General features: G+C 40.2%; 1 protein-coding gene across 4 annotated transcripts in view; it reads right to left on the bottom strand.

Moving 5' to 3' along the window:
* SORCS1 (sortilin related VPS10 domain containing receptor 1) overlaps positions 1–22,824 on the bottom strand; it is a 433,993-nt gene that overhangs the window by 95,013 nt on the left and 316,156 nt on the right. For all 4 annotated transcript variants that reach the window (XM_072130629.1, XM_072130630.1, XM_072130632.1 and 1 more), the window contains exon 8: positions 20,253–20,342. In XM_072130629.1, the coding sequence (XP_071986730.1) occupies positions 20,253–20,342 (90 nt within the window). The remainder of the gene's footprint in view (positions 1–20,252; positions 20,343–22,824) is intronic.

Genomic DNA, 22,824 nt, shown 5'->3' with positions numbered 1-22,824 from the left:
GGTAACTACTGTTGTATCAGGCCAGATATCAACTACACATTTTACCAGAGGGAGGGAGCAGAGAACACAGCAGTGTGAGGACACCCCCACCGTGCACTTGGAGAAGTTCCAATCCAGGAATATAAATCCATATATCACAGTCCTGCTGCTACTAACACTAATACATAACACTGGCTGCAGTCTACATGGCCACACCTGCTGACAGGTTCCCTGTAAGTAATATAGACTGGAATAATGTCTGCTGAACTATTAAATATTGTCTGCTAAATATTAAATATTAAACATATCAAAGTTGCAAAATCTCCTACCTCAAAAACACCAGGTTTTAAGGGGGAGGTGCATAGAAAAAAGGTCACATAAGATTTTTCACCAAATTAAAAATTCAAAAAAATTTAGTAAATATTTTTTTCTATAAATATTCTTATTGTTTCTTCCTTTGTTGTAGCGTGGGGGTAACATAAAACTGCATTTTGTGAATTGGAAAAAGGTAAATTCCATCTTAAAAGCAACAAGACAGAGGAAATAACGGGTGGAACCAGAAGAAAAGACGTTGATGAATATACATCTATAGACCTGATACATGATGTCTGATCTGCCGCAGATATTTACACACTGTCACGACTTCTCCAGCTCAATAACTTCTCACTATGTCAATGGTGACAGAACTTATTAGAACATAATTCAACACATCGGACCACAACAATAACAAAGTGCAGATTCGGCAAAATACTAACCTTTACATCAGGAGGCTGATACAGCGCCGCAGATCCATCAATTTCTCCCCCTATGGAGGGTGTTACATCCCCACATCAATAACAGATTGTAGTGATAAGAAGTGAACATTACTATCCGCACTCCTACACACTCTACACACTCCGCACATCATGTGTTCTCCGGCAGAAAATAGAAAATAACTACTATAATACTGACCCCTATGTACAAGAATATAACTACTATAATACTGCCCCCTATGTACAAGAATGTAACTACTATAATACTGCCCCCTATGTACAAGAATGTAACTACTATAATACTGCCCCCTATGTACAGGAATATAACTACTATAATACTGCCCCCTATGTACAAGAATATAACTACTATAATACTGCCCCCTATGTACAAGAATATAACTACTATAATACTGCCCCCTATGTACAAGAATATAACTACTATAATACCATTACCTATGTACAAGAATATAACTACTATAATACTGCCCCCTATGTACAAGAATATAACTACTATAATACTGCCCCCTATGTACAAGAATATAACTACTATAATACTGCCCCCTATGTATAAGAATATAACTACTATAATACTGCCCCTATGTACAAGACTATAACTACTATAATACTGCCCCTATGTACAAGAATATAACTTCTATAATACTGCCCCCTATGTAGAAGAATATAACTACTATAATACTGCCCCCTATGTACAAGAATATAACTACTATAATACTGCCCCCTATGTACAGGAACATAACTATGACTATAATACTGCCCCCATATGTACAGGAATATAACTACTATAATACTGCCCCCTATGTACAAGAATATAACTACTATAATACTGCCCCCTATGTACAAGAATATAACTGCTATAATACTGCCCCCTATGTACAAGACTATAACTACTATAATACTGACCCTATGTACAAGAATATAACTTCTATAATACTGCCCCCTATGTACAATAATATAACTACTATAATACTGCCCCCTATGTACAAGAATATAACTACTATAATACTGCCCTCTATGTACAAGAATATAACTACTATAATACTGCCCCCTATGTACAAGAATATAACTACTATAATACTGCTCCCTATGTACAGGAATATAACTACTATAATACTGCCCCCTATGTACAAGAATATAACTACTATAATACTGCCCCCTATGTACAAGAATATAACTACTATAATACTGCCCCCTATGTACAAGACTATAACTACTATAATACTGTCTCTTATATTTAAGAATCTATCCCCCCTCCCATCAGAATTGAGTGTCTTTTCTCTAATGATCACACTTATTATTAATTCTTTTTCCTCACACCCAGTGATCAGAGCGTATAACGTGGCGGTATTTAATGGGCCGGGGATGTGTGAAGCCTCAGTGAGCTGCCAGTCATTATAATAGGATGGGAAATGTTCTGGTAACGAGCCGGCGGTGATACCTAAACTTCCCCTGTGATGACATGTTTACAATGATGGTGATGCAGTATTAGGATTGCTGCTCTGAGGTCCCCATGATCAGAGATGGGGTCAGAGGACAATGAAGAGAAGCTTTTTATTTCTCTCGTGGAGCAGTAATTTGCACGCTATGTCATGTTCATATAGATCCATGGGATGGGTCTCACATCGATCAAAGACTCAACTTCAAAAACAAAAAAAAACGCTTTGGTCCCCATCTGTGTGATGATGATGACGAGGACTTGAAAGTCAACACAGAAGAGAAGCGACACCCAGGATGCTTTTGGAATTCGTTTTTGCTGTTAAATTATGAAATTACTCATTTATGAAAATAATTGCAGACATTGAATGTTTAGAGGGGACTTGATGAAGTGGAGATGATGGGGAAGGGTCCCATGTTGGTGTTGGTCCATAATCGAAAGTTATCCCCAAGGAGGAGACCATGCTGTAGACTCCACTACATCTTGAGAGTAAAAAGACCAACTTTAAAGGGGACCTACCACCACGAATCTACCTATAAAGGTAGATCGGGTGGTAGGTGGATCAATGGGACATGAGGATAGACCTTTTAAGGGCTAATTCTCATGTCCCCGCACTTTTTTATTAACTTTTATCAAACTTTTATGCTAATTTTATTATGCGGCTACTGGGGCGTGGAGTAGCCGCATCTGAGGATACATGGCGCAGCTACTCCACGCCCCGGTAGCCTCTTTTCTCCTCCTACTCACCATCTTCGGCGCGCAGCTGCTCGTAGCTGCGCGCCCTCGTCCGACGATCCTGCAGTCTGCGCATGTGCAGAACAGCAGGCCCGCGCCTGTTTCCGGCCCGGCTTCGGAGCAGTGACCGCGCAGGTAGATTTGTGGTGGTAGGTTCCCTTTAAATAGAAGATCCCAAAATTTTGGAAGCAGATTGTAAGGTCTATAGATCATTCGCCCCTTAGATTTTTCATAATTGAAAAAAAGGTTAGTTGGGCGGTGGAGACGAATTCCCTCTGACTTTGAAACCATGTTTCAGTTGGCCTGGATGAGGTCAAAGAAGGATGGCAGAGGACTCTGAGGGAGGGCAGATGAGTCTGGAGGAGGGCAGAGGATTCTGGGGGAGGGCAGAGGACTCTGGAGGAGGGCAGATGATTCTGGAGGAGGGCAGAGGATTCTGGGGGAGGGCAGAGGATTCTGGGGGAGGGCAGAGGATTCTGGAGGAGGGCAGATAAGTCTGGAGGAGGGCAGAGGAGTCTGGAGGAGGGCAGCAGAGGATTTAGGAGTCTGGAGGAGGGCAGAGGAGGATTTAGGAGTCTGGAGGAGGACAGCAGAGGATTTAGGAGTCTGGAGGAGGGCAGAGGAGGATTTAGGAGTCTGGAGGAGGACAGAGGAGGATTTTGGAGTCTGGAGGAGGACAGCAGAGGATTTAGGAGTCTGGAGGAGGGCAGAGGAGGATTTAGGAGTCTGGAGGAGGGCAGAGGAGGATTTAGGAGTCTGGAGGAGGACAGCAGAGGATTTAGGAGTTTGGAGGAGGGAAGCTGGAGGTTAGCAGAGGAGAACAGAAGTGTCTAGAGAAGGACAGGGAGTTCTGAAGGAAAACAGAAGTGTCTGGAGGAGGGCAAAGGAGTCTGTAGGAAGACAGAGGAGTCTGGTGTAGTACAAAAGAATATGGAGGAGGACAGTGGGGTCTGGAGGAAAAAACTGAATAGTATAGAGGAAAACAGTGTATGGAGGAGAACAGAATAGTCTGGAGGAGGACAGAGGAGTTTGGAGAAGACAAAGGAGTGAGGAGAGGAAACTGTGTCTGGAGGAGAAATTAGGTATCTTGCGGGGAAAAAGGAGTCTGGAACAGACAAATAGTTCTGAGGGAGGACACAGGAATCTGGAACATTCAAAGTGTTCTAGAGGGAGAGCAATGACCTGGAGGGGACAGAAGAACACGGTGAGGGCAAAGGGGTCTGGAGAGAACGGTATTCTGCAGAAGGAACAAGGTGATGAGAGGTGAAAGAGGGGTCTGGAGGGGGACAGAACAGTCTTGAGAAAGCAGAGAGTCTCTAGAGGACACGAGAGTTTTGAGGTAAAAAGAGGCGTATTGAGTGGATAGAAAAATGTGTCCAGGTGTCTGGAAGGGACATAGAGGAGTTAGAGGAGGAGTCTGAAGAGATAAAATTAGGATGAAATTGGGGTCAGAGGAGGCTGGGGCTGGAGGAGACATTATGGTGTGCCAGAAGTTTATTACCTTCTCCCTATACTTGGCTGAGGGGTGGTATAAAAAGCAACATTGGTTAGAAAAGGCAATAATTCTTCAACAATACAATAACAAGGTGACAATACAATAACATGGAATAAACAACACATTTTTCACAGAAAGGAAAGACAAACTGTACTTGCACAAGGTCATGTAAACCAGTTGTTGATTATGGAAGTTCCATATGGCTGAAGTCTACCTTCTAAAATCTTGCATCATGAAGACCATAATCTCAGACAAAATCAAACCAGAAGAACCATCGCTCCTACTCCATGACTCAAACATGCAAATCAAAAAATTCCCTGGTACTCAATGAGGAGGGTTCAGATCCATCCCTGGAAGGATAAGAACCAATGTGTGTATGGAAGAATACTCTGTATCCATTCCCGTCTCCTGGAGATGAGTGAAATAATACCATCATTACCTTTAATTTTCTCTAATTTCTTGTTCCTTGCTGACTCTTATCTAAGATTGTAACAAAAAAAATCCTTCCCCCTCCCGTAACTAGTTTTTAAATGAAGAGCAGTAAAGGGAAGGAGCCTAATGGGACCATAAGATGGCGCTGAATAATTCATCTCCGCCCCTTCCACATCGGCAGGAATGTTATTAATAGCCTTTAATTAGGGGGTATGAGATAATGAGCAGTTTTAGGGTTCACTCATTGAGCCGGGGAAAACTTTCATTAGGCTCTTAATGAAATATTTGGTCTTAAAGGGAATCGAATACGACAATACGAGCAGGAACCACATTACCTTCCGGGCAAGCTCATGAATTATTCAGAAGTTTTAATGCAAATCTTCCAGCAATTACTATTTTTTGCTATTTGTTCCATTTTTAAGTTGGAATATTAAGTGAAAAATTGTGTTTAATTTCAATTTCCCTTTCTATTTGCATTTCTGCTCCGATGAAAAGTCTTTGAGGCATTTGTCATTGTGTTGTATATTTGGGAGATTGGAGACAGGCACAAAGGGGTCACAGGAGAGACATCATAAACATTTCTACCCAGGGCCAGAACCAGGAGAAGTACAGAGGAGGCAGAGGAAAAACAGAGGAGGAAGTAAGGCGGAGGCAGATAATGTCTAGAGGAAGCACAGTGGAGGCAGAGGAAATGGGGGGGGGGGGGCACAGAGAGGTGTAAAAGGTACAGAGAAGGCAGAGGAAGCACAATGACGGCAGAGTGAGTGAGGGGAGGCGCATAAGAGACAGGTAATATACAAAGGAGGCAGATGGAGCAGAGAGGAGGAAGAGGAAGCACAGAGGAGGCAGATGGAGCAGAGAGGAGGAAGAGGAAGCACAGAGGAGGCAGATGGAGCAGAGAGGAGGAAGAGGAAGCACAGAGGAGGCAGATGGAGCAGAGAGGAGGAAGCGGAAGCACAGAGGAGGAGGAAGCACAGCGAAGACAGTACAGAGTAGGCAGACAAAGCACATAGAAGGTAGAGGAATCACAGAGGAGGAAGACACAGATTAGGTAGAGGAATCACAAGAAAAGAACAGAGGGAGAAAAGCAGAGGACACTGGGGAAGCACAGAGGATGAACGGAAAACACAGAGGATTTCACACAGATCAGATTGGTGGTAGAGAAAGCATAAATGAAGGACAAAGGAGGCTGAGGAAGCACATCGGAGGTAGATATGGTACAGATATGGTACAGAAGAGGCAGAGAAAGCACAGATGAAGCAGAGGAAGCACAGAGCAGGCAAAGGAGACTCAGAAAAAGAAGAGTAAGGAGGCAGAGAAAGTACAAAGGAGGCAAAGGAAGCACAGAGGAGGAAGAGAAAGCACAAAGGAGGTAGATACAGTGGAAGCACAGAGGGAGCACAGGTTAAGCACAGAGGAGTCATAAGATACAGAAATGAGGCAGTAGAAGCACAGAGGAGGAAGATTAGGAAAAGAGGAAGAAAAGCAGCCACAGACGAAGTACATAAGGTATAGAGGAAAAACTAAGGTAGCACAGAGAAAATACAGAGGAGGCAGATGAAGCACAAAAGAAGCACTGAGGAAGCAAAGCAGAGGAGGAGAAAGCATTGAGGAAGGATAATGGAGGCAAGGGAAGCAGAGAGCAGGCAGGGGAAGCACAGAGGGGTCCCAAAAAGCACAGGAGTGGCAGGGAAAGCATAGATACAGCACAGAGGAGGAAAGGGAAGCACAGATGTAGCATACAGAAGGCAGGGGAAGAACACAGGATGCAGAGGAAGCACAGAAGAGGAAGTGGAAGCACAGAGGAAGCAAAGGGAAGGCAAGAGGAGGTGAAGAGGATGCACATAAAGAGCAGAGAGGAAGGAGGGAAAAGTCAAAGGAGACACGTGCATTATAGAGGAGGCAGAGAAAGCACAGAGGCAGCACAAAGGAAACAGAGATGAGGCAATAGAAGGATAAAGGAAGCACAGAGGAAGTATAGGTTAATCAGCAGAAAACAGTGGTAGCAGCAGAAATACAACCAAAGGAAGTACAGTGGTGCAAGTGAAAGCTGAGACGAAGCATGGACAGTTTGTCTATAGATCCTGCTTTGGACCAAAAATTGATATACATTTTTTTGCAAATCTAAAACTTTTTGGATCTGTACCTCTTGAAAAGCCCAAATTTCCATAGACAAGGAAAAGTCGAGGCCCCCAGCAGGATAAGAGGTCCATTATTTTGCAGGTGAACGGAGTGGGGGTTAGGTGAGATATAGCAGAGCTGACAGTGGTTGAAGAGCTCGGGGTAAACAGTCTTCATACACGGATCATCCTGCTGAACCCTCGAGGGACACTGGACCTCAAGGTCTGGGAAAAGCTTCAGGAGCTCAGAATAAGGGCTGATGGAGATGGATGCCACTGGCCAAGGTTGAGGACTATGAAGGGAAAGGCGGACTACTTCCTAGCGCTGTCCCGCCACTGGGAAGGAGACAGCAGCTGAGGGCATCAGATGGATAGTCAGGGTTCACCCTGCTGAATTGTCCAGAGTTGTGGGACCTCAGATAGTGGGGATTAGGTCCTGGCTCCGCTGACTGTGGCTTCTGACAATCGTACTGCAACTTGGGTCTGGGAAGGTCCGATGGGAAGCCGTCCCCATCCCGCCCCCTATAGTCATCTAAAACATTGATCTGATCTACAAGCAAACACCAAGGATTCTCTATATTTAGCTGTAGTTTTTCCTGGTGACCTACTTCTGGTCAGATTATGGATCCCCCCCCCCCCCAACCCCAAGAATCTTCTACAATTAATGTTCCTCTCCGATGTTACTAATATCTGACACACACGAGAGATGAGCGCCGCCACGGCATCAATAGCGGCAGATTAAAGGGATTGGCTGCTGCACACGCGGGCGCCGCTTCTCTCCTCCACTAATGGGATGAAACAGATCGAGACAACTTTCTGCCAAAACCCAAATCTTTTGTCTTATTAAATTCTTTCAAGAAAAATATCAGAAGAGCATCAAAAGATTTATGGAAAAGCGGAAAAAACAAGAATCGTACCAACGGCTTCAGATACACTCAAGATCCCGCAATAACATTGACTTATCCTGCCTTAAAGGAAACACGTCACTATTTTATATCAGGTTCAGGAAAATGTCTCCAAGACCTAAATAGCAACAAGCAGCCGAAAGAATAAAAATACTAATATATTTAATAATAATCTTCACATCAGTTACTGATGGATGGTACCAGTATTATAGTATCTAGACCCTTGTACATAGGGGGCAGTATTATAGTATCTAGACCCTTGTACATAGGGGGCAGTATTATAGTATCTAGACCCTTGTACATAGGGGGCAGTATTTTAGTATCTAGACCCTTGTACATAGGGGGCAGTATTATAGTAGTTATATTCTTGTACATAGGGGGCAGTATTATAGTAGTTATATTCTTGTACATAGGGGGCAGTATTATAATAGTTATATTCTTGTACATAGATGGCAGTATTATAGTAGTTATATCCTTGCACATAGGGGACAGTATTATAATAGTTATATTCTTGTACATAGGGGGCAGTATTATAGTAGTTATATTCCTGTACATAGGGGGCAGTATTATAGTAGTTATATTCTTGTACATAGGGGGCAGTATTATAGTAGTTATATTCTTGTACATAGGGGGTAGTATTATAGTAGTTATATTCTTGTACATAGGGAGCAGTTTTATAGTAGTTATATTCTTGTACATAGGGGGCAATATTATAGTAGTTATATTCTTGTACACAGGGGGCAGTATTATAGTAGTTATATTCTTGTACATAGGGGGCAGTATTATAGTAGTTATATTCTTGTACATAGGGGGCAGTGTTATAGTAGTTATATTCTTGTCCATAGGGGGCAGTATTATAGTAGTTATATTCTTGTCCATAGGGGGCAGTTTTATAGTAGTTATATTCTTGTACATAGGGGGCAGTATTATAGTAGTTATATTCTTGTACATAGGGGGAGTATTATAGTAGTTATATTCCTGTACATAGGGGGCAGTATTATAGTAGTTATATTCTTGTACATAGGGGGCAGTATTATAGTAGTTATATTCTTGTACATAGGGGGAGTATTATAGTAGTTAAAATCCTGTACATAGGGGGCAGTATTATAGTAGTTATATTCTTGTACATAGGGGGCAGTATTATAGTAGTTATATTCTTGTACATAGGGGGCAGTATTATAGTAGTTATATTCTTGTACATAGGGGACAGTATTATAGTAGTTATATTCTTGTACATAGGGGGCAGTATTATAGTAGTTATATTCCTGTACATAGGGGGTGTATTATAGTAGTTATATTCCTGTACATAGGGGGCAGTATTATAGTAGTTATATTCTTGTACATAGGGGGGGGGCAGTATTATAGTAGTTATATTCTTGTACATAGGGGGGGGGGGCTGTATTATAGTAGTTATATTCCTGTACATAGGGGGCAGTATTATAGTAGTTATATTCTTGTACATAGGGAGCAGTATTATAGTAGTTATATTCTTGTACATAGGGGGCAGTATTATAGTAGTTATATTCTTGTACATAGGGGGCAGTATTATAGTAGTTATATTCTTGTACATAGGGGGCAGTATTATAGTAGTTATATTCTTGTACATAGGGGGTAGTATTATAGTAGTTATATTCTTGTACATAGGGAGCAGTATTATAGTAGTTATATTCTTGTACATAGGGGGCAGTATTATAGTAGTTATATTCTTGTACATAGGGGGCAATATTATAGTAGTTATATTCTTGTACATAGGGGGCAGTATTATAGTAGTTATATTCTTGTACATAGGGGGCAGTGTTATAGTAGTTATATTCTTGTCCATAGGGGGCAGTATTATAGTAGTTATATTCTTGTCCATAGGGGGCAGTATTATAGTAGTTATATTCTTGTACATAGGGGGCAGTATTATAGTAGTTATATTCTTGTACATAGGGGGAGTATTATAGTAGTTATATTCCTGTACATAGGGGGCAGTATTATAGTAGTTATATTCTTGTACATAGGGGGCAGTATTATAGTAGTTATATTCTTGTACATAGGGGGAGTATTATAGTAGTTATATTCCTGTACATAGGGGGCAGTATTATAGTAGTTATATTCTTGTACATAGGTGGCAGTATTATAGTAGTTATATTCTTGTACATAGGGGGCAGTATTATAGTAGTTATATTCTTGTACATAGGGGACAGTATTATAGTAGTTATATTCTTGTACATAGGGGGCAGTATTATAGTAGTTATATTCCTGTACATAGGGGGCAGTATTATAGTAGTTATATTCCTGTACATAGGGGGAGTATTATAGTAGTTATATTCCTGTACATAGGGGGCAGTATTATAGTAGTTATATTCTTGTACATAGGGGGGGGGGGGGGGCAGTATTATAGTAGTTATATTCCTGTACATAGGGGGCAGTATTATAGTAGTTATATTCTTGTACATAGGGGGGGGGGAGCAGTATTATAGTAGTTATATTCCTTTACATAGGGGGCAGTATTATAGTAGTTATATTCTTGTACATAGGGAGCAGTATTATAGTAGTTATATTCTTGTACATAGGGGGCAGTATTATAGTATTTATATTCTTGTACATAGGGGGCAGTATTATAGTAATTATATTCTTGTACATAGGGGGCAGTATTATAGTAGTTATATTCTTGTACATAGGGGGTAGTATTATATTAGTTATATTCTTGTACATAGGGAGCAGTATTATAGTAGTTATATTCTTGTACATAGGGGGCAGTATTATAGTAGTTATATTCTTGTACATAGGGAGCAATATTATAGTAGTTATATTCTTGTACATAGGGGGCAGTATTATAGTAGTTATATTCTTGTACATAGGGGGCAGTGTTATAGTAGTTATATTCTTGTCCATAGGGGGCAGTATTATAGTAGTTATATTCTTGTCCATAGGGGGCAGTATTATAGTAGTTATATTCTTGTACATAGGGGGCAGTATTATAGTAGTTATATTCTTGTACATAGGGGGAGTATTATAGTAGTTATATTCCTGTACATAGGGGGCAGTATTATAGTAGTTATATTCTTGTACATAGGGGGCAGTATTATAGTAGTTATATTCTTGTACATAGGGGGGGTATTATAGTAGTTATATTCCTGTACATAGGGGGCAGTATTATAGTAGTTATATTCTTGTACATAGGGGGCAGTATTATAGTAGTTATATTCTTGTACATAGGGGGCAATATTATAGTAGTTATATTCTTGTACATAGGGGGCAGTATTATAGTATTTATATTCCTGTACATAGGGGACAGTATTATAGTAGTTATATTCTTGTACATAGGGGGCAGTATTATAGTAGTTATATTCCTGTACATAGGGGGAGTATTATAGTAGTTATATTCCTGTACATAGGGGGCAGTATTATAGTAGTTATATTCTTGTACATAGGGGGGGGGCAGTATTATAGTAGTTATATTCTTGTACATAGGGGGGGGGGCAGTATTATAGTAGTTATATTCCTGTACATAGGGGGGGGCAGTATTATAGTAGTTATATTCTTGTACATAGGGAGCAGTATTATAGTAGTTATATTCTTGTACATAGGGGGCAGTATTATAGTATTTATATTCTTGTACATAGGGGGCAGTATTATAGTAGTTATATTCTTGTACATAGGGGGCAGTATTATAGTAGTTATATTCTTGTACATAGGGGGCAGTATTATAGTAGTTATATTCCTGTACATAGGGGGCAGTATTATAGTAGTTATATTCTTGTACATAGGGGGCAGTATTATAGTAGTTATATTCTTGTACATAGGGGGCAGTATTATAGTATCTAGACCCTTGTACATAGGGGGCAGTATTATAGTATCTAGACCCTTGTACATAGGGGGCAGTATTATAGTAGATATATTCTTGTACATAGGAGGCAGTATTATAGTAGTTATATTCTTGTACATAGGGGGCAGTATTATAGTAGTTATATTCTTGTACATAGGGGGCAGTATTATAGTAGTTATATTCTTGTACATAGGGGGCAGTATTATAGTAGTTATATTCTTGTACATAGGGGGAAATATTATAGTAGTTACATTCTTGTACATAGGGGGCAGTATTATAGTACTTATATTCTTGTACATAGGGGGCAGTATTATAGTAGTTATATTCTTGTACATAGGGGGCAGTATTATAGTAGTTATATTCTTGTACATAGGGGGCAATATTATAGTAGTTATATTCTTGTACATAGGGGGCAGTATTATAGTAGTTATATTCTTGTACATAGGGGGCAGTATTATAGTAGTTATATTCTTGTACATAGGGGGTAGTATTATAGTAGTTATATTCTTGTACATAGGGAGCAGTATTATAGTAGTTATATTCTTGTACATAGGGGGCAGTATTATAGTAGTTATATTCTTGTACATAGGGGGCAATATTATAGTAGTTATATTCTTGTACATAGGGGGCAGTATTATAGTAGTTATATTTTTGTACATAGGGGGCAGTGTTATAGTAGTTATATTCTTGTCCATAGGGGGCAGTATTATAGTAGTTATATTCTTGTCCATAGGGGGCAGTATTATAGTAGTTATATTCTTGTACATAGGGGGCAGTATTATAGTAGTTATATTCTTGTACATAGGGGGAGTATTATAGTAGTTATATTCCTGTACATAGGGGGCAGTGTTATAGTAGTTATATTCTTGTACATAGGGGGCAGTATTATAGTAGTTATATTCTTGTACATAGGGGGAGTATTATAGTAGTTATATTCCTGTACATAGGGGGCAGTATTATAGTAGTTATATTCTTGTACATAGGGGGCAATATTATAGTAGTTATATTCTTGTAAATAGGGGGCAGTATTATAGTAGTTATATTCTTGTACATAGGGGGCAGTGTTATAGTAGTTATATTCTTTTCCATAGGGGGCAGTATTATAGTAGTTATATTCTTGTCCATAGGGGGCAGTATTATAGTAGTTATATTCTTGTACATAGGGGGCAGTATTATAGTAGTTATATTCTTGTACATAGGGGGAGTATTATAGTAGTTATATTCCTGTACATAGGGGGCAGTGTTATAGTAGTTATATTCTTGTACATAGGGGGCAGTATTATAGTAGTTATATTCTTGTACATAGGGGGAGTATTATAGTAGTTATATTCCTGTACATAGGGGGCAGTATTATAGTAGTTATATTCTTGTACATAGGGGGCAGTATTATAGTAGTTATATTCTTGTACATAGGTGGCAGTATTATAGTAGTTATATTCTTGTACATAGGGGGCAGTATTATAGTATTTATATTCCTGTACATAGGGGACAGTATTATAGTAGTTATATTCTTGTACATAGGGGGCAGTATTATAGTAGTTATATTCCTGTACATAGGGGGAGTATTATAGTAGTTATATTCCTGTACATAGGGGGCAGTATTATAGTAGTTATATTCTTGTACATAGGGGGGGGGGGCAGTATTATAGTAGTTATATTCTTGTACATAGGGGGGGGCAGTATTATAGTAGTTATATTCCTGTACATAGGGGGCAGTATTATAGTAGTTATATTCTTGTACATAGGGAGCAGTATTATAGTAGTTATATTCTTGTACATAGGGGGCAGTATTATAGTATTTATATTCTTGTACATAGGGGGCAGTATTATAGTAGTTATATTCTTTTACATAGGGGGCAGTATTATAGTAGTTATATTCTTGTACATAGGGGGCAGTATTATAGTAGTTATATTCCTGTACATAGGGGGCAGTATTATAGTAGTTATATTCTTGTACATAGGGGGCAGTATTATAGTAGTTATATTCTTGTACACAGGGGGCAGTATTATAGTAGTTATATTCTTGTACATAGGGGGCAGTATTATAGTAGTTATATTCTTGTACATAGGGGGCAGTATTATAGTAGTTATATTCTTGTACATAGGGGGCAGTATTATAGTAGTTATATTCTTGTACATAGGGGGCAGTATTATAGTAGTTATATTCCTGTACATAGGGGGCAGTATTATAGTAGTTATATTCTTGTACATAGGGGGCAGTATTATAGTAGTTATATTCTTGTACACAGGGGGCAGTATTATAGTAGTTATATTCTTGTACACAGGGGGCAGTATTATAGTAGTTATATTCTTGTACATAGGGGGCAGTATTATAGTAGTTATATTCTTGTACATAGGGGGCAGTATTATAGTAGTTATATTCCTGTACATAGGGGACAGTATTATAGTAGTTATATTCCTGTACATAGGGGGCAATATTATAGTAGTTATATTCCTGTACATAGGGGGCAGTATTATAGTAGTTATATTCTTGTACATAGGGGGCAGTATTATAGTAGTTATATTCCTGTACATAGGGGGCAGTGTTATAGTAGTTATATTCTTGTACATAGGGGGAGTATTATAGTAGTTATATTCCTGTACATAGGGGGCAGTATTATAGTAGTTATATTCTTGTACATAGGGGGCAGTATTATAGTAGTTATATTCTTGTACATAGGTGGCAGTATTATAGTAGTTATATTCTTGTACATAGGGGGCAGTATTATAGTATTTATATTCCTGTACATAGGGGACAGTATTATAGTAGTTATATTCTTGTACATAGGGGGCAGTATTATAGTAGTTATATTCCTGTACATAGGGGGAGTATTATAGTAGTTATATTCCTGTACATAGGGGGCAGTATTATAGTAGTTATATTCTTGTACATAGGGGGCAGTATTATAGTAGTTATATTCCTGTACATAGGGGGCAGTATTATAGTAGTTATATTCTTGTACATAGGTGGCAGTATTATAGTAGTTATATTCTTGTACATAGGGGGCAGTATTATAGTATTTATATTCCTGTACATAGGGGACAGTATTATAGTAGTTATATTCTTGTACATAGGGGGCAGTATTATAGTAGTTATATTCCTGTACATAGGGGGAGTATTATAGTAGTTATATTCCTGTACATAGGGGGCAGTATTATAGTAGTTATATTCTTGTACATAGGGGGGGCAGTATTATAGTAGTTATATTCTTGTACATAGGGGGGGGGCAGTATTATAGTAGTTATATTCCTGTACATAGGGGGCAGTATTATAGTAGTTACATTCTTGTACATAGGGAGCAGTATTATAGTAGTTATATTCTTGTACATAGGGGGCAGTATTATAGTATTTATATTCTTGTACATAGGGGGCAGTATTATAGTAGTTATATTCTTGTACATAGGGGGCAGTATTATAGTAGTTATATTCCTGTACATAAGGGGCAGTATTATAGTAGTTATATTCTTGTACATAGGGGGCAGTATTATAGTAGTTATATTCTTGTACACAGGGGGCAGTGTTATAGTAGTTATATTCTTGTACATATGGGTCAGTATTATAGTAGTTATATTCTTGTACATAGGGGGCAGTATTATAGTAGTTATATTCTTGTACACAGGGGGCAGTATTATAGTAGTTATATTCTTGTACATAGGGGTCAGTATTATAGTAGTTATATTCTTGTACATAGGGGGCAGTATTATAGTAGTTATATTCCTGTACATAGGGGACAGTATTATAGTAGTTATATTCCTGTACATAGGGGGCAATATTATAGTAGTTATATTCCTGTACATAGGGGGCAGTATTATAGTAGTTATATTCTTGTACATAGGGGGCAGTATTATAGTAGTTATATTCCTGTACATAGGGGGCAGTATTATAGTAGTTATATTCTTGTACATAGGTGGCAGTATTATAGTAGTTATATTCTTGTACATAGGGGGCAGTATTATAGTAGTTATATTCTTGTACATAGGGGGCAGTATTATAGTAGTTATATTCCTGTATATAGGGGGCAGTGTTATAGCAGTTATATTCTTGTACATAGGGGGCAGTATTATAGTAGTTATATCCTTGTACATAGGGGGCAGTATTATAGTAGTTATATTCTTGTACATAGGGGGCTGTATTATAGTAGTTATATTGTTGTACATAGATGGCAGTATTATAGTAATGTGAATTTGTATGAAAGCTGAGTATATTTTATAACTGTAACTCCAGACAAATTATTTTCGGGACCTGTAACAAGGATTTAAAAATAAAGCTTCATTGCGGAGACCTTCCAGTATATCACTGCATCCTTGGACCAAAGTAAAGTAAATTCCCAACATCCAGAGAGTTTCACCAGAGGTCACAGTGGGCAGAGAGGTGCGTCTGTAAGTTCGGATATATATTCGGGGACCGCCTGTGTATGTAATTACCTGGGACTGATTCCTGGGGGTGGCTATTAATCCGCAGTCACATATCGGTGCTCGGGCCGGGGGATAATAATGTAACCTTATGGTAATCTGTTTATAGATTAACGAGACATCAATCACCCGCCGTTTCCTGTTTGAGCAGAACTCATTTTCTTGACAACGCAGGCAAATGTCAGCAGCGCAATTAAATCTGTTTTTGGCTGCTCTCGCTCACATCTCTTGTGTATCAAAGCTGAAAACAGAGAAGAACTCCGCATCCGGCCTCTTATTAGAAGCCGGGTTTATTTAAAGAGACGGAAGAACCTTAAATGTTGTTTTTTCCCTTCCCGCTGATTATTTGGGGGCTGTGACCGTCTCGTTCTGCTACAGCGCCCCACACTGGATATGGGGAGGATCGTACACGGCCTCCAGGATGCAAAATCCAGGGAATAACCTCAGCAGGGTTATAGAGGTTATGGAATTGTAATACTGTTAGATTAGCACGATCCCCAGCAGCACAGAGTATTTAAGGATGATGTTATGATTTCTTTAGTGGCTTAAAGTTTGTCACATTTTGGGACAAACAAGACTTTGAGCAACAAAGTGTATTACAGGTTAATGCGATGATCCTTTTGAGGTTATAATTTTGTTGTATCTCAGGATGATCAGAGTGTACAGCAGCACAGAGTATTTCAGGGCAATGTGCTTATTATCCCTTTAGAGGTTATAAAAAATGTATCTTGTGGTATGAGAAAGATTCCCAGCAGCACAGAGTGTTTCAGCAAATATAGGCCTCCATGGAATCGGGGTAGTGTCATGATGGGAGAGGAGGGGAGGGAGGTTACAGACTGAAAGTTCCAAATAGGAATCATCGCCAGCAGCACAGAGTATTTCAGGAGATGAGTTTGCTGACCTTATGAGAGGTCCAGGTTCATGGTATTTAAGGAGAATGGATGTGCAAAACTTGTGTTAGATCACAGACCATATTGCAAGGTGCTGCTTCCAAAGTAGCACAGAGTATTTCATAAGTGCAGTGGAGTTTTGTGCCTGCAGGCACCAGTAGAGGGGTTACTGCACCTCAATAATACTGTTTATACACAAAACTCTATACTATGTGCAGACAGCTACTGACTCCTGAGCTCCCCCTAGTGGTGGCTGCAAGTAGAGAGAGCTAGAGTAGGAGCTTTGTATAAAAAAAAAAATGCTCAAACAAGGTTTTTCTAGAGAGCCCCTTTGATTGACAGATTATCTTATCGTAATGTTCTAGATGTTCTTTGTAGTCTTCGGCCCCTCCTCTTGGTAATAATAATTCCCTTATTTATTTTGTGCACACAGATTACTCAGCGCTGCACAGAGTTTGCCAAATCGGTCCCTTTCGCCAATGGGATTCATAATCTAATCAAACTACCAGTATGTTTTGGAGTGTGGGAGGAAACCGGAGGACCTGGAGGAAACCCATGAAAACACGGAGAGAACATACAAACTCTTTGCAGATAGGGAATACCATTTAATATTATGACATAAGTTATGACATAGCCCCGTCTATGTGTGATTTATGGCAGTGCTTCACCCCCCTGACTTTCTATATCCAGCTCTTTGTACTTTCTCTGTTGCAGATGAGATACATTGGTGCAAAACGTATCAATATCTATTGTATCAGTTTCTATGGTGAATGTTGGCTCGGGTCCCAGAACATTAGAGAGATCCCTTGAAGGAGGAAATTATGCAAACACTTGGAGCGAGATGTATTGATATTCAGAAACTTGACTCTACGAGGAGCAGAAATGAGCAAATAATTGTGTCTGCGGCCAGGAATTCTCAGGTATCAAGAGCGAACAAATGGGAGACAAAAACTTCCGCAACTCCTCCTGACAACAGCGCAGAATTGTCACCAGACAAGACTCAAGTATATTCTAAGACCCTCCAAAGATGGTGGAGATCACATGGTCTTCATCGCATCAGTCACATTCGTGTATTGATTGCAATAGAGAATCTTATCCACCAGATCATCTTATGAAAGGAGATCTACAATTGGAAAACTTATTTCTAATTAATAATTAATTATTTATTTAATTAATTCATTAATAATAATAATTCCTTTATTTATATAGCACACAGATTACGCAGCGCTGCACAGAGTTTGCCAAACCCACATAAACACTGTGAGAACATACAAACTCTTTGCAGATGTTGATCCTGGGACTTGAACCCAGTTCCCCAGCACTGCAAGGCTGTAATGCTAACCACTGAGCCGCTGTGCAATCCTGATGGCAGTGTCTGGGAGCTAGAACTATGATCCAGGGCCCAGTGGTTACAGGTTATGCCACAAGGTTCTTGGTTCAGGAATAGAATTCAAGTTCAGTAAAGACTGACACACAGGAGAAGCACTGACAGAGAAGGGGAGGACAGGTGGTGACACCTATGTGTTCTCTATGACTTGTTGGACCAGTACATTGTCTCATACACTGAGGCAGGACCGCCCACATGACAGATGGATGCCCGCAGTGTGTAGGCTATGCTTCCTCTCTTCTAAGGGAGAGATTAATCACAGGTCTCCGTCCCTGGAGGAGGAGGCACCAGTAAAACAGATGAATCTGAACATATTTTCCTGTAATGTTCAGTGATAAATGATGCAGACACAGATGCAGGTTCGGCTCTTGATAAATGACGGATCGAGGGGTCACACTAAGCAGCGACCCAGCAGGTGCGAGGCGGAGGAGATTATTACATGTGACTCGCGCCTCCAGGTGGCCTGGATTATTAGATGATATAACCCACAGGAGAACAGGCTCATTACACACTAAGGCTCATATATGTGGCACACTTCAGGACGTGTTCATACACTGCAGTTTTTTTTTCTTGCTAGAATACACTTTGCAGGGAATGAGGCCCCTCTCATTGCTCTGAAGAACCCCCACTACTTCTAAGGAGGATTATATCACTAGTTGTCTTTGATGTTAAGTTCTGCCTTTAAAAATGATTAATGTTTGGGGGTGGGGTTAGCAGGGGATACGCCCCTGAGGAGCTAAGTACAAGGAAAATAGTCACATTTTTCAAAATTAAAATTGTCATTCTGCATCCACTGAAAGAAAGGAAATTACAGCTGTATTTTTCCACTGGTATTAGTGTATGCCTTCAAACAGACAACAGAACAAAGAGACCACCCCCTGAGGAACAAAGAGACCACCCCTGAGGAGTTGCTTTTATGGAATTTCTTAAAAGAGTTCTTAAAAATAGACAAGTGGTCATTAGCTACCACCTATGCAACCAGAAAGGAAATATAAATTAGTAGACACCTATTAATTTTGATTATTGCTTTTAACAATCACAACTGTTTGGGGGAGGAGTCAGCAACAGGACTACCCCCTAAGAATCGGAAAATAATATCATTAAAACACAAAGAATTTGTAGAAAATGGACAGTTAATTTAAGTGGCTAATGACACACGACCTCCACCTTTTGATACTGGCTGCTGTTAGCAGTGAGTTCACCCCTAAGGAACTAGTTAGTCATAAAAATAAAATATAAAAAAAAAAAGAGTTTGTACTAACTAGACAGTTCCTTTAAGTAACCAATGACACAATTGTGTCCTCTATTATGAGAAAGCAGGATAACATGAATAGATATCAATTGAGTTGTGCTTTCAACCATGACAGCTGGTCATGGGTGGGGTCAGAAGGGAGACCACCCCTGAGGAGTTAGTCAAATGGAAAACTTTAATATAAGGTAGGTTTGTACAAAATGGATTTTTACTGTAAGTGGTCGGTGAGACACTACCTTCACTCCTGGAAAGAAAGGTTACATTAGTGGACGATTAGAATTGAGTAGTGATGACAAATCAGACTGCAGCTTGCGTGTTGAAGCAGCAATAGGATGGCCCCGCAGGAGCTTGTTTTAGGAAAAATGTTCAACACTTTCAAAACAAATGTGTTTTATAGGAAATGCTAAATTTTTTCAGAGGGATAATTCCACCAACAAAAAGGAGGATTATAAGAAGAAACATCCACTAATATGGAGATGCTCCCTCAACAGCTGTTCAGGGGTGGAGCCAACAGCAGAACTTCCCCTGAGGATCTAGTTAAAAGGAATATCTACAAAATTGAAAATGTAAAAGACAATTCCTTCAAGAAGTTAATAGCACTAAGTAGATGAATGTGTCACTTTACCTTGGGAAGAGCGTACTTGGGCAGTTTCATCTGTGCAAATGGCTCCCGCCTGTAGGAAACGTAGTAATGGGGACGTCCTCCGGTGGTGAGCTGCAATATAGAGCAAGACACAATGATTATCATGAGATGATATTTAAATACCCCCCATTACTAAATGACCAGGGACAATAACGCTGAGCTGAGCTCAGTTCAATGACAAACTCAGCTCTGCTACAACTGTATCACATAGAAACTTAATGAAGATCCTGCAGTCTGCTGATCATCTCAGACTTCATATGTCTCTTGCTGGGTGAGAAGTTGTTTCTCCATCAAAGTTCTGTCTCTACTTCATCTGTGGTTTGTGGATTACCCATAACTACCTTATATCGGAGAGGTGACAAACACAGGAGCTGTAGATTTACACAATCCCTTAATTGAGGGATTATGGATTTATCTCAATCCGAAAATTATTTAAAACAGGCTTGAACTCCCTGCGGGTAGAGGTCATCACATCGAGCTGCAAAAAGGGCCATAGATTTTAGGAACTCTTTAGAGCTATGCACAGACATAGCAGTGCTGAATGTGTTTTCCTGGCAATGCATTTCTAACAAAAAACAAATATCCTCAGTGTCCTGACACTGCTGTGTTCTGTGCTCTGTGCATTGAACTGTTCCACAGACAGCCTCCTCTATCTGTTTTGAGTCACTGTTATATTAGTAATCCAGAAGCCTGTAACATTTTATATTTAGAGTAAAGGGCAAAGGCTGTAGAGTAATTTAATGCTGAGAGCTAAGAGCACAGAAGTGTTAGGACACAGCCCCAGTGCACAACCTGGAATATAAATCCATATTTCATAGTCCAAATGCTATTAAGAACGTAGACAAAGGTAGGAGTATACATCTCTCAAAACCTTACACTTGCTGCAAAAATCTAAGAGCACAGCAGTGTGAAGACACGCCGCCAGTGCACTTGGAGAAGCTTCAAACCTCGAATATAATCCACATATCACAGTCCTGCTGCTACTAACAATGTGGTCTGATAACACATTTCTACAGGGACAAAACATAACACTGGCTGCAGAGAGCTCAGAGCACAGCAGTGTGAGGGTACAGAGTCCAACAGTTTGAGGACACATCCACAGCGCATGTGGAGAAACTACATTCCTGGAATATAAGAACATATTTCACAGTCCTGCTGCTACTAACAACATACACATCTCTCCAAACACAATAGATAACATTGACTGCAGAGAACACAGTGCACAGCAATGTGAGGACACACGTCCAGTGCACTAGGTGAAGCTAACAACAATACATAACACTGGCTGCAGTCTGTACGGTCACACCTGCTGATGCCTATAAGACTTGCTCTTGGTTTAATAAGTACAAGACTTCAGATTTCTGATAGAGCTGCATTACCTATTCCCTCCACATGATGGCACCAGACATAGCAGTAGACTTGCGGCTCTATATCACAGCACCCCATGAGGTCAGACCTGGTACTGCAATTAATTTGCACATTGACTTTCAATATTAAATATATTTGTAATATTTTGTAAAGTCACACAGTCCTCAATGAGAGGCACAAAGCAAACTAATCAGAGTGCACGGGGGTGTAGCAGCCGGATCTGTGCCGGGGCCTCTCAGCAGGAGCGGTCACATAGACTAAAAGATTTATGCAATTGGAGGATTCCGACCATTTCTCAGCCAAAACCTCCCTCCGCACCTCTCTCCATCACGCGGCAAACAACGAAGCTCCGGGGAGGCAATTACCGGAGACGAGATAAGCAGATCGCTCATTTACTTCTAGAAAACTTAATTACTTGCTGAAGGAGAAGCTAAGAAACCTCGTCCTGGCACAAGCCGCCTCCAATGAGTGATTACCCCGGACCCCGGGCGCGTGCCGCACCAGGTGCCAAGCATGTGCCCACAGAACCAGCACCACACATGGCAGAGCGCGGCCCAAACTGGCGAGGAAGGAGATACACAGGGAGCACACAAGTCATACACGGGTCATACACGGGTAATACAAGGGTGATACACTGGTGATACACAGGTCACACAATGCTGATACACAGGTCACACAATGCTGATACACAGGTCACACAATGCTGATACACAGGTCATACATTGGTGATACACGGGTCATACATTGGTGATACACGGGTCATACATTGGTGATACACGGGTCAAACAATGCTGATACACAGGTCATACACTGCTGATACACGGGTCATACACTGGTGATACACGGGTCATACACTGGTGATACACGGGTCATACACTGGTGATACACAGGTCACACAATGCTGATACACGGGTCATACATTGGTGATACACGGGTCATACATTGGTGATACACGGGTCATACAATGTTGATACACGGGTCATACACTGCTGATACACGGGTCATACACTGGTGATACACGGGTCATACACTGTTGATACACGGGTCATACACTGGTGATACACAGGTCACACAATGCTGATACACAGGTCACACAATGCTGATAAACAGGTCATACAATGCTGATACACAGGTCACACAATGCTGATACACGGGTCATACACTGGTGATACACGGTTCATACAAT

The sequence above is a fragment of the Engystomops pustulosus genome, chromosome 11 (assembly GCF_040894005.1).
Source record: "Engystomops pustulosus chromosome 11, aEngPut4.maternal, whole genome shotgun sequence".
Classification (NCBI taxonomy): domain Eukaryota; kingdom Metazoa; phylum Chordata; class Amphibia; order Anura; family Leptodactylidae; genus Engystomops; species Engystomops pustulosus.
The sequence above is the reverse complement of the archived record's forward strand: the minus strand, read 5'-3'. Positions and strand labels throughout refer to the sequence as shown.